This window comes from Malus sylvestris, chromosome 3 (assembly GCF_916048215.2).
Source record: "Malus sylvestris chromosome 3, drMalSylv7.2, whole genome shotgun sequence".
In the NCBI taxonomy this organism is placed as follows: Eukaryota; Viridiplantae; Streptophyta; class Magnoliopsida; order Rosales; family Rosaceae; genus Malus; species Malus sylvestris.
Window position 1 is genome coordinate 18,810,332 of NC_062262.1, and position 13,834 is coordinate 18,824,165.

The 13,834-nt window shown below is 36.7% G+C and overlaps 1 protein-coding gene across 1 annotated transcript; it reads right to left on the minus strand.

The window, feature by feature from the left end:
* Positions 1–2,277: 2,277 nt before the first annotated feature.
* On the minus strand, positions 2,278–11,444 carry LOC126617439 (kinesin-like protein KIN-12E). The gene is made up of 22 exons (XM_050285502.1): positions 11,099–11,444; positions 10,735–10,890; positions 10,559–10,642; positions 10,303–10,422; positions 9,753–9,866; positions 9,564–9,656; positions 9,273–9,362; positions 9,073–9,143; positions 8,484–8,558; positions 8,273–8,360; positions 7,988–8,046; positions 7,673–7,736; positions 7,357–7,422; positions 6,751–6,909; positions 6,551–6,655; positions 6,050–6,285; positions 5,631–5,700; positions 5,478–5,534; positions 5,332–5,394; positions 4,804–4,863; positions 4,639–4,718; positions 2,278–4,463 (listed from the first exon to the last, which is right to left on the minus strand). Exons 1-22 carry the CDS (start codon positions 11,336–11,338, stop codon positions 2,519–2,521), a joined length of 4,095 nt encoding a protein of 1,364 aa, XP_050141459.1. The 5' UTR covers positions 11,339–11,444; the 3' UTR covers positions 2,278–2,518.
* Positions 11,445–13,834: the final 2,390 nt, after the last annotated feature.

Genomic DNA, 13,834 nt, shown 5'->3' on the forward strand with positions numbered 1-13,834 from the left:
GAATATCTTCGTCTCGCAAAATTCTAGCGACTAACAAGATTTCATCGCACAAGAATAACTTATTGTCACACAAAGTTTCTAGAGACAAATATTAGTCGTCCCATGTTTGTATCCTGGTATTTTGTGCGATGAACACATTCATTCCTAAAAATTTTGTGCAACAAAGGCTAAATCGTCGTGCCGTGTTCTTGTACTAATTATATTGTTCGTCGCACAAAGTTTTTCTTCATGATCTTTGTGCGACGAAGTTTCCGTCATGCAGACGTTTGTACGACGGAAATACACTTTGCGCAACCAACTTTTGTTTGTCGCACTAATAGTTAAAAGTAGTGGTGAAGGCAAGGTTGCATAAAGGTAAAGATGCTCTGTAGACTAGGTTTAGGAATTGACTTTTGCGCGGTACTTTGTAAGAATCTTGATTATACTAGTGGATTGGACTCAGTGGAGAGTCCCTGGTTTTTTAACCCAGAGATGGGTTTTTTCGGCCAAAAATATCTTGTTTTCAAAATTATTTATATTGTGTCACATATCTCACATACATATACATGCTACATGTATTACTTGAATATTTAATTGGTATGTGCTCACAATCATGCTCACTTGACACATTAATAATTCAGAACAAACTGAGGCCTTGCTGACTATGATAGCTTTTGGTATTTGAAATTGATTATTGAAACTTTGATTTATTGACTTACAAATCTATCTTAGTTGACTAGCGGGCTTGACTAGTCAGTCCAGCAGATTATAAAATTTATATACAGGATATTCCGCCTAGTACCAATTTCAAATATGCATTAAGAAAACCTAACCATCAAAGTTGCATGTGTTAACTCATAAGTAAGTGGTAGAACTGCGTAGATTGTTAATGGCGGCAGCTAAACCCTATTGCCTTTTTCATTTGATTTTGCTAAAAACTATTTTAATTTCCTTTTTGCCGAGTTTTGGTTTTTAAATTTACATTGTTTTGTTTCTTATTTGTTTATCTTTTAAATTTCACAATCTAAATCTTTTCCTGAAAATCTGTTTTAATAGTTAATTAAGGATTAGTTTAAATATAAATATTCAGTCAATCTCTGTGGAGAACGACCTTACTTGAGCCATTTATACTACAATTACCTTGTTCTCTTGTAAGTATTTGTAAGTGTTTTTATCTCTACTTTTGCAGGTGGTAAAGATCTTATCAAAAAATTGGTGCTACTGATGGGAATTGTGCGAATAATTTGTGTTTATCGTATTCTTAATCTCTCTGTTACCTACATGTTTATGTGGTGATTTTCATACTCTAACCTAGGGTTTAAAGCCCGTTAACTCTCTATGCATGTTTGCCCTACTCCAGCGACGAACTCCGGTGAAAACCGTTGAGTTCAACGGCGGCTAGGGGGCTTTTTCCTCTTTTATGTGTTTACTATTGCGAAACTTCTAACTAATTTGTGTCCCAAGTGGGGAGGTTGATAAGTGAACTTTGTAGCGGCTTTGGATTTACTAGTTAATGAACATTTTTGTTCAAATTCTTGCACATCATAAATATCTTATGATGGCTTTGTCATTAAGTTGGCTTGTGACGTCATCTCACAATAGGGTCATATGGTCAATTTAGTGTCAGCCAACCCACCACGTCCTCGTAACTTGTGTTATTGGATTCGGGTTGTGTCATAGACCAGTTTTTAGATTTTTCGAACACATTTTAGTGTGCATTTAGCATTCAATTGCATATAAGTATGCATTACATTGTTTATAAAATTGTATAATAATTCATTGATTTTCTCTGTGATTGAATATAGCAATTATACCCTCTCTTTTTTTCCAATCCTTTATTTCTAATCAAATTGAAAATCTAAAATTAAATGGTTAACAACTGGGCCCATTACTTAAAGGTTTTCAATATTTTCCATTTGGAAAAATGAAACTTATTTGGTACCCTTTTTTCAAATAGAAAGAAAAACATAAACATTAAATAATATAAGATCCATTCATTTTACATATGAGACAAATTAAGAGATGTATCAAGGTGCATTAACAACAACAATAACAAAGGCTTATCCCACTAAGTGGATTCAGATATATAAATCCTAGAAGGCCACTGCGCTCGGTTTTGTGCCACATCATTCGTTAGATCCAAGTAATCCAACCCTTTTCTTAAAGTCTCTTTCCAAGTCCACCTAGATCTTCCTCTACCCCTTTGGTCTTGAGGTTCTATCTCGTAATCACATCTTCTAACCAATGCATCTGCAGGTTTTCGTTTCAAGTATACAAAGTTCATTTACAAAATCAAAATTTTAAAACAGATGTATTACATTCCTGCTAGTTTGGAAATTCGACCACTTGGAAATTGCACTTTGCCTTGTGCCAACGCTTTCTATTTAACATGAAAAATGAAAAACAACAAAAAGTTAAATGTAGCAGTACACAATATTGTTGGCTAATCAGAACCACGAGAGGAGTGGTTGCTAATTACAAGTGTAACAATCAAAGCATCCTCTCTTGTGGAAATACGGTAACTATCGATTGGGTTCCGTTAACTGACAGTTGAATCGGCCTTACCTAGCAGACATGACTTTGCCTCTACTACGTATTTCCTAACACTCTCAAGCTCTTCCTCCATCTTTTCTGATAACAAGCATGGATGAGACCTTGTCTCCAACAGCTGCATTGTCTTCTCGGCCGCTAAAACCCTTTCTTTTCGCAGCTCTTCCAACTTTCGTAACTCAGTCTGCAAGTCTTCCTCCAAAATCTCTGACTCTGCCTCCTTCAAATCCGACTCACACAAATTCTGCTGGTACTCAACGACCAGGCTTTCAATTTCAGTCTTTCCGTCATCTCTTACTTCCAACAGCATTTCCTTCTCTTTTAACACATTCTCAAGTGTAAGTTCCATCTCTTCCACCGACTTTACAGCTTTCTGCATTTCCACTTGTACAGCTGCCATCTCACTAACTACCTTATCCGACTTCCTGTTTAGATCCTCAAGTTTCCTTCTCCCGACTCCAAGAGTTTCTCGACATTGCTTCATCTCCGTCTGCAGTTTAGTTTTCTCTTCCGCAGACTTCAGTAACTCGGTAGCTTTACCTCCCAAATGCCAATTTTTCTGTGAGGGGTCTATCTTCTCAACATTATCTATCGCAAAGAGAACCTGTTCATTCTCCTGTTTTCGGTTTTCATCCTCTAGCTTTGACTTCAGGCATGCAAGACTTTTCTTTAGTTCGACTTCAGATTGTTGCATTTTCATCTGTTCGGTAGCTATTTCATCCTTTTGTGCTTGTAGGCAGACCAATTCCCCTTTCTTTTGGTCCAGATAAGCTGTCGAAGCTGCTACCCTTGATCTTGCCCGAGCTTCTCGTTGCTCAAAGTAAACTACTGAGGAAGAAAAGTTAGATAAGGAGTACTTGAGAGCTGACAACTTTTTGTCAATCAGATTGCTATTTTCTTTCACTTTTGCAGAGAGGAGTTTATATGATTCAAAAAGCTGCTGCTTGACCTGAACTTCATTTTCCGTTACTTCAATTTCTCTTGAGAGTTTTCCAACCTCAAAAATTAATTTCTCGATGGAACCAAATAAGGCAACAACAGCTTTTGCAGAATCTAGAAGCTGTTCATCTGCTTTTTCCAGATTCATTCTGGCCAAATTGAGATCTTCTGAAAGCTTTACTGTGGTGAGAACTGATGTGTCCAGTTCCATGTCAGACGCAGTTCCAACATCAACCTCATTTCCAGAATCCCCTTCAGTGTTAACTGTGCATATACCGGCGGTAACAAGCACAGATTTCGACCCACCACTTTCAATTTCCGCTTTCACTTCATCAGATATATGGCCGAGCCCAGCTTGCGCATTCAATCCAGACAAACCAGATTCCTCCATTGAGACTGCTCCTCCATCAGAACCAGAAAGACTATTATTGCCAATAAAATTCTTTCCCTCCAGAGACATAGGAGATGCAAGCATCCTTTTGAATTCATCCCTCTCTTGCATGGCTCTTTCATACAATCCCATTAGTTTCTCATTTTCTTCATGCAAATCTGCAAGTTGATGTTCCAAATTCTCGGCCACTTTAGTCATCTCAGCCTCCTTTTCTTTGGCAAGTTCCACAAAACCACCACCATTACTGTGAGCTTCGATGCCGTCATGAGAACATTCAGAATAGTTAATATTTCTGTAACTAGTCTCTGAAGTGGCCCCTTCATATAATTCAATGAGTTTATTGTTATCTTCAATCAAAACCTTAAGCTTCATACGCAGTTCATCATTTTCTTTAGACAGGATTATTGCTGTCTCATGAGCTTCAGCTTCTCTTTGACTTGCAGCACCGATGGCATCAACCATGGTTTCCAGTTCCAGTTGATCACTGAAATTCATAACGGGCACATCAGCTGAGGATGAAGGAAGCTCAACTTGATGTTTCTCTTCTTTCGTGGCTCTTGATGATCTCTCTTCTTCAAGTTTTGTCATCAAATCATTGATATTCCTGCAAAGTTGGTAAATAATGTTAAGAGTAGAAACCTAATCGCATTATACCATAGCAAATAAAAAGGAGAAAGCATAAAATAGAAGACCCAAGAATTTGCAAAAGATATGAGACCTATTTCATAAAACACAAACTCTCAATAGCCCCTCTTCACTCAGGCAAATGGAAGATATACCTTTCCAAATTCTCTTTCTCTTCAAGGCAGAGGTCCAGTTTTTTCTGGAGCGTGTCAATTTCTGATTGGTTATGAATGGCCTGTCACGAACAATTTAGAATCATGTATGAAAATCACTTCTATCAATGGAAATAAAGCTCAAAACAAACTGTTTGCATGTTTTACCTGCATACGGAGAAATTCATTCTCCTCCTTAATTGAAGACTGCCAAGGTGATGCTTGTTCCTGTTCACATAGATGTAGAAGAAAAAGAAAAATCATATAGAAGAAAAAGCAACAAACACGAAAATAAAAGCAGAGAGGGTAAAACATGGTGTAACTTGAAATCCAACCACTTTTAGCGTGAAACTCAAGAACTCAAGCACCTCCAATCCAAAAAACCTAGTGTTTCTTTGAATTTGGGACACAACCATGATCATTTATTCGGGAAATATAAATCTTAATTGAAAGTTACTTTAGTTCAATGCTCTTCAAACAACACGATGCAGGTTAGATGTTAAAATTAGGTCATGGTAAAAAGTTAATTTGATGTCAGAAAATGCTCACCATGACCCTACTGTACTTTCCAGTTCAACAAGTTATTGAGACAAACAACTCTCACAGTAAGTTGTCACACATTTGGAAAGTAAATACTACTCAAAAACTGACCAACCATTATATCATTGGAAAAGTAGGAAATAAATTGCAGCGCACCTGATTGGAGATCAGCAAATTATCATCAGTTTGACCTTCCATCACCACATCCTGATTTGTATTCTATAGTACAAATGATATGAAAACTATGTCAAGATAAAATCCTTTGGAATCACCTTTAAACTTTAAAACAATGCATGGAATACCTGAGCTGTCAAGCGCTCTGATTCATGCATGAGTTTCCAGTCGAGAGCTTCTAATAACTACATGTTAGTCACAAGAAGAATGTTCAGTTCAGAGGAAAAGGCAAAGGAGCAATGATTTAAGTCAAACAATTTTATACTAAGCAATTTCTTTACCTTGTTTTGTAGCACCATGATCTGTTCATTCATTATATCTCGTTCACCTTCCTCATAAAATGACTTCAACCTATAAAAATGTAAATAAGCAATATTCGATCTCAAAAAATCACACCAGTAAATTTTAGAGAAATTATTCAGCATATAAGATTAATTTAATAAAAAGCAACAAATCTATGTAGTATTTCGATGTAAAAACAGTTCTTTTTTCAAATGGATGACGTAAGTGAATGAGTGTTTCTGAAACTGATACATTTTAGTTTTCTATAGATAGAATCAAGATAACTTTATGTCAAGTTTAAAACCCTTGAAACTAGTGTATCATGATTAATTCCACTACTGTATGAGTCTCACTAGCAGGAAGAACTGTATATTGTGAAAAAGATGGCTCGCATGGCTTAATAAGAACAAAGACATGCCTTCTGATTTCCTCCTTTAGCCACAAATTTTCCATCGCAAACCTGGTCACTTCTTGGTTACGATCAACCTGGGCTCGTAGAACCTCAATTTCTTTCAAATGCTCCTCCTTTTCTTTTAGCAAGTGTGCCTCAGCTGAGATCTTTCCACAGGCAACTGCTTCCAGCCTTTTTATTCCAGCTTCTCGAAACCGTAGCCTCGTCTTTAGGCCTTGAATTTCATCCTCTCTTTGTTTTGCCTGGTTCAGCACCAGGTTTACATCCAATATTAATATTTGAATCATTTAATAACTAAAGAAAGTTAAAATTAATATTACAATGACCGAAACTAAACAAAACTTAAAACATAATGGCATGACTATAGAAGCCGTATCCAAAATCAGTTTTTGATATTGAATTAGACATCATGAAGAATAGAAAAATCTTTTTGTGAAATAATCAAGGGATCTGCAACAATACATAAAAGCCTCTAAAATACCACAAGGACAATATTTTCATACATACCAGCTGCAAAGCTGCCTGGCTTTCAGCAGCCAATGTCTCCAATGCAATGTCTTTGTCCTTTTCCCTCCGGAAAGCTCCAACAAGGGCAACTTCATAGTCTTTTTTCTGAAAATCCAATGAACTTATTTATTAACCAGAAATTTTCAGAGATACATACTTTCAAATTTTCGACTCTACAACTCAGAAAGAAAGGCTGATACCTGAGATGTCCTCTTTCCAGAAGCGAATGGACTAAATGATCCATTAGGTCCTTCCCACTTAAAAGATCCTGGAGATCTTGGAAAGCTTGCAGCTAACGTATCATTGTCCTGATTTCCATTTCCTCCATTGACTAGTCCTCGTAAGTGGGATACTTCTTTCTAGAAATAAATGAAGGTATGCATAAGATAGAATGTAAATCAATAAAAGCTATGAAATGTTCATTGTTTCAATTTAGAAGTGCTAACTTAGTAAAGTTTGTCTAATTTGAATCTAGAAAGTGACTCAAAGACACAAAGCTGCAAAATAGCCTTCCAGCAGAATCCTTGGTGTTTCATTACCCTATTCAAAATCAGCATTCAGTATAAAGTTATCTTATTCATAGTAATTATACCATGGTTATCAGTGGTTTTATGCTGGCTCCTATTAAAGTGTATGTGAAGTCATAAATTCTATAATGACTAAACCGGTGAAGCAACAAGCCCCAACCTAATCTTTCTAGAAAGATATCCAAGCAATAAGGCCAATAGTTAGCAAACACAATCTATATGACAAAATTATAGACAATGTGGTATTCCCCATAAAACAAAGAAGATCAAACATTATACCTTGAGCTGTTGAATTTGCACCCTCATGGCAATGACATCTCCAGATGCGTCTTCATTCACAATTGCCTGAGTAAACATAGCACAATAACTGACATAAACCTTTTATCCCACTAGTAAAGTAGTACCAAAATGCTCAGCCAAATCATTCCTTGATTACAATAGTAAAACTCAGTCCATTTTGAAATACAAGAAGAATGCAAATAATAAGTCATGTATTTAATGTTCTATCATCTCACTATTTACCAAAATGTTCAAAGCAGAAAAACCAATACATTAAGAGCGTGCATGCAGAAAACAAAAGAAAAAAGTATTATACATTGTTCTTAATGAATTTAGCACGCTGTGCAAACTTCAAAGTGCTCAATGTTTCCAACGAACAGCTGCAAAACCCCACATAAGACATTAAGCGTGATTGATCTTGTCATATAACATATAGAAAACCGTAAACTATAATGTACAACAACAGGAACTCTACAAGATCAAAATTAAAACATAAAACAAGGCTTCACAACCAATAACCTCTAGGAACTGCAAACATAGATAAATAACAAAGCTTATGATTACATGGTATAAACGGAAAGCATAAGTATAGCACAACAAGAAGAAGTGTAAGACAAGGAGATTTACTAACCAGCTAGAAGGACTAATATTTGCTATTATAATTGTCTTTGAATTCCCTCCTAAAGAATCCTGAAAAGGAAACAAAATGGAGTTTTCATGTTACACAGAATCAGGATTATACAAGAAATTGAGAATTTTCAAACAACTAGGCTTACACGTCCAAATTTGTAGCCCACAATACATGATGTTATCAAACATATATTTCTTCACTATACTATCTATAATACTAACCACATATAAACACAAATGAGAAATAACTGAATTTGATAGCATTGTATATAATATCACAAGATACCTGAAGCAAAAATGTAAGCTTTGAATCCCTGTATGGAACATGAAGTGACTTCCCATTCGACATGTTCACCAGATTCATAATCACTAGTCTGAAAATATAAAATTCAGTCAGCAAATGAATTGTTAATTAATTTAGCACTTGACATCAATGATAACAAAATTTGTAGGAAATTTCTTTAACCACAAAAGGCTAAAGATTAGAGGAAACATACCCCAATGTTGAAAGAGACTTGTTGATATTCGTAGCTTCCTTTAGACGCTCACCTTCAGCTCCAGAACTCTTTTGCCTGCCATGAACACATAGACAAATATCAAACTCGACACTTTCAATCACTACGGGAGCTGAATTAATGATGAAGTATTTCCCGTATTGATACTGGGAGCAATGCATAGATATGGAAAGTCATACTTCCCCAGAGATTCACACTTAATCAAAATGTGCCAAGAACTGAATAGAAAATAGCTTCTTATAGCATACATTTTCAAAGCTCGGTAGTTTACCATTATATCTCTTCCTTTCCCTTTATCACTACATATAGAGGCATGTTGAACACTCAATAACATCCTTCTATTTACTACTAACCCCTTGTAAATAAAGGGCAACCCCAAGCCAACAAGGCTCCCCGCTTTGCGGGGGGGGTGAACGTCTATCGTCCACAACCTTACCCCCCTTGCTTTGCAAAGAAGTTGTTTCCACAACTCGAACACATGACCTTTTGGTCACAAAGGGAGCAACCTTTCCAGTGCCCTAAGGCTTGCCCTACCAACCCCTTGTAAATAAAATTGAAAATTCACATTTACCTTTCAGACCCTGCTAAGTCAACAAGATTAAGCCGAGCAAAACGATGGTGAGTTACTCCTTGGCATTCCCTCTGGTAACAAAAGATCAAACAAAATTTCAAATTAACTAACACTTGAAAAGAGGAAGAAAAGTAAGCCAAGATTGTTTAAACTTCAGTAAGGAAAAGAAAATTAAAAAAAAAAGAAAAGACTTTGCTCACTTTGCTTTCAATGATGCACGTAAATACACTATGAGAGCGACTGCTAGCATGATTCATATTAGTAGCAGCTACTTTTCTGTTAGCTGCACCCTGTAACAAAATGAAGTTTGGTAAGTAAGCAAATTCACAGTAGAAAATTAAATGCCCACAAATTTAGCATGAGATAGAGAAACTTTTCTATCAATATAAATACCACAATTAAGATTCACAGAATGACTGCAAAGCACTATTACTAATTCAAATGTTTAAAGTTTAAATGATATGAGAACATTGAGCAGAGGTCTTATATACTTGAATAAGTTGTTGGATAACATCTCGAGCACTTGTCACTTCAACCTCTTTGAGATTTTCCACATAAACTCCTTTCTTTATGTCTTCTCTGATCTGCAATATGCTCATGATATTCAGAACAAAGTCAATTATTATATATTTTTATTGATACTGTAGAACAGAAAATTCTTTGTTGTATGTGATCCATACCTGCAAGTTGTTAGATGAAGGGTCCAAAAGGTCTAGAATTTGTTCGTTGTATATTTCTAAAAAAGAACATTTACAAATAAACTTTAATTTCTCATCCCTGCCAGCCTCTTTTTCCTGGTACTCCACAATAAACAAAGAAACATGCATTAGTATCTTGCAAAGAATATTAAACATAGATAAGATTCAATGTGCAACTCCCATCTAACTTTCAGCTTAGAATAGAACTAAACGGTGGAAAGTGAGTTATGTAGGCAGCCTAATGATTGTGTCTCAATTAAATATGACTGTTTTTCAAGTTAAGTGCTTGTGTTAATTTGATTACTTGACCACTAAGGCTAGGACCGATGTAAAAAGAACAAATCCCTTCCCAAATACAAAAATAGTAAACGTCAAAAGGTTTTATATAGTGAGGGAGTAGGTCATAAGAAGCATTAAGCAAGAAGGATGCTTCTGAATGAAAAATTGCCTCATAAAAATGTTGCACTATCAAAACCAAAGCTACAAAATACCCTGGTAGTAAGTTATACCACTGGTTCTACAAGTCACACACCTTTTGAATTCTTGAGAACAAATATCCGAACACTCTAGGTGTCATCCCACAATTGACACTGTGCCTTCCAGTGCCTCCCTCAATATCTCCAAGCATTGTGTGGGTCTTTCCACTTCCAGTCTGCATAGACACAGTTAAGTCATATGAAAACATATCCTCCAATCTTCATATACTTCCAAAGACAAACTAATCACCAAGAAAATATGCACACAAACAAGAATATTTATTTTGGAAACAAAAAATGTTGAAGACTCACTTGGCCATAAGCAAACATGCAGCTATTATAGCCTATCATGCAGTTGTCCACCATTGGCAATCCGGCCACTTTGAACAGTTGCTCCTGCGCATGACAAACCTCAAATGAAGCCCACGCCCGAAGAAAGAAAAAGCGGCAAAATTGCAAAAAAAACACAGCCAAATGAGAAAACTAACCTGGCTAACATTCTCATCTGCAACAATGTCAAAAGTAAACCGCGACTCGGGATGGCCAGTCCAAGCAATTGTCTGACAGCTCTCTTGCCGAACGCATTTGCCATAGCCTTGCACTGATATTTCAGCGGTGCTAAGCGGACGAACCCGAATAATAACCTAACCAAAACAGTTTCACCCTAATCGCTTTAATTTTAAGATCAAAAGCTCCAAATATGAGTTAGAGATTTAGGAACCTCAAAACTACATCAAATTCAACACGAATCGGTGAAGCAAATTATGATTCGAAGCACAAATTAACCTTCATTTGGATTTAACAAATTAATTTCGGAAATCCATAGAACTAATGTTTCTTTGTTCAAGGTACCTGCACATTGTGGTCTTTCCAAAAGGAAGGGTCTTCATGAAACTCGAAGCTCTGGTTTGACGAAGTCGGGGCGGCACTGGCTTTTCCGTCGACATCGTCGTCGTCCCAGTCTCCGATGCTCCGCACCGCCGAGAAGCTCTCTTTGGACGCGGATTTGTGGAGATTCGGAGTGCTCGAGGAGTGGTCGTGGAACCCGAAGCGGCTTCTGATGGCGCTGGCTGTGTCCGATATGAACGGCATTTCGGGTCGGATCGAAGTGAGTGGGAGATGAGCAGATGGGAGAAGTCGATTTGAATTTGGGGGGGACTGGTTAGGGTGGAAGTGAATTTGAATTTGGGAAAGGCGATGGGGCGGGGAAGGGAAATCTGTGATCGGACGGTGATTACTGGTTTTGATGAACGGTCGGGATGATTTCAATTTAAAGATTTGGACCGTTTGAAATCTGGATTCAAAATGTTCACGGAGCCGGGTTTTTTTATTCTTCGCTTCGCACAATACTCTAGAATTAAGGTGATCTTATTTTTTTTAAAGAAAAGGTGATCATATAGTGATTGATTAATTAATTAGATGGAAAATTAATCATGTCTCTGTAAAATGGGTATCGAAATCATTTCAAAACTGGATGGATACATAGTTCTTAACTGTTGTTTGACAAAAAAAAAAATAGATCTTAACTGTTGAGTTTATTATTGGGAACTTTAACGAAAAGCTCTTGGTACTGTTCACTTTAACGAAAAACCACATTTTTACACTAAAAAGTCAATCCTGATACTATTCACTTTACCCTTTATTTTGTCCTTATCATTAAAACTCAAAGTTTTCAAGCCCTTTTCATTAGTTTTCCTTTTATTTTAACCTTAAAGTGCAAAAGTGGTCCGAGATATACACACATTTTTATTTACGTTTCACATACTCTTTTAATTTTAGGTCAAGAATCGAATGAATTGAAGAATATTAAATGACAGAAAATAACAAAGAGTGAAAAAGATAAAAAAATTGTGTGTGGATAGCACATCGGACATTATCAGATTATTGAGTGAGTTGGTGAAGTTGCTTACCGACTTGATCTACCTCCAAAGTTGTCAAGAGTGCATAATGTGTTCCACGTGTCCATGCTTTGGAGATACGTCTCTGATCCATCACATGTGATTCCTGATCAGCCGTTAGAGATTAACCTAGATTTGACTATAATGAGGTTCCAGTGACGATTCTTGACTAGAAAGACAAAGTTCTCAGGAACAAAAATGTTCCTATGGTGAAAGTTTTATGGCGAAACCACTTTGTTGAGGAAGCTACTTGGGAGACAAAGGAGCGTATGCAAGATCTTTATCCATGTTTGTTCTTTGACTGATCTTTAGTAGCGTTGAAATTTCGAGGACGAAATTTTCTTAAGGGGGTAGATTGTGACGACCTGTCCCTAATTTTCTATGTAATTTTCTCCCCGAGTGTGTAAATTGAAGTTTATGCCCTTTTGGGCAACGTGGACGTAGTTATTTGTCTTTAAATTATTTTTCTCGTTATCGTAAGTAAATAGTACTCGTCGTTATAAGTGAGTGAGCGCTAGCCAGATCCGAATCGAAGTCGTAATGAAAAGTTACGTTTAGTTAAAGTACGTAAACAACAGGTATAATTGTACATGTGTGCGCTAATTATTTAGTACTGGAAACTACGATTTTTTTATAGGGTATGCTAGATTTCGTCTGATTTCAAATTGTACAAAACTTATCTCTTTTCTCTTTAAAATTTGATCCGTGCCCTACTCTACCTCAGCACCAATCAATTACTTTCCCACATTTTCTCACCCAATCAAACAACACCCTCTCTCTTCTTTCCATCCAATTAGAAACTTCTTTCTCTCTTCTTCTTCTTCTTCTCTCACCCCTTAGCTCTCTTCTTTCCTCTGCAACACCAAGGATCACCATCAAACTTCATAGATTGAGCCTAAAATTATCACCATCGAGATCCTCTCATCCTCACGAACCCATTCGTACCAATTGATCCTAAAATAATCGAGTTTTAAGGGTCCAACTCGGAGCTCCGACTCGGGTGGAGTTTTCCCCGACATTTTTCTAATCGAGTTACAAGATTTTGAGAGTTTTGGAAGCATCTAGGCAACTCCCCGAGGCCATTAGCCTAGTTGTGAAGTGGAGCCGACGAGAAAACCCACGGGTTTGAGACAACGAAAATAGGATCGAGAGTCTTAAGCCTATTTTGATCCATTTCTGTTCACCTTTTGGACTTTTAAGAGGTACAATCTTGTTCTCTTCTTCTCCAGCTTCATTTCCATATAAAGTATGTTAAAAATGGTTGAGAAATGAAGAAGATATAAAGTTTTAAAAATTTCCCAAAAATCCGACGAATTTTTCCAAAAACTGGCGAACCAAATAGCGGAGGTCAACCGGACCACCAACTGGCGTGTGCTTGACGTGTACAGGTCCGTGACATCGAGTAGAATGTTTTCGTATATTTAAACCCTCCGTTTGAGCAAACTATGGGGGATTTTCCTAGCCTTTTTGTGTAGGTCCTAATTAATTAACTAGTAAAGTTATTTCACATATAGGTGAGACTTACCCCAAGAAGGTATGAGGACAAACAAGGCTAGGAGGCTACAATCCATCGACGTATCAGTGAGTGGACATTTGCTTATATATATAAAGTTTGATGGTTTTCACAAGTGCTTTTGGTTTGATTTACACCTATCATGCCATGTTTTATTTAATTTTAAAAATACTATTA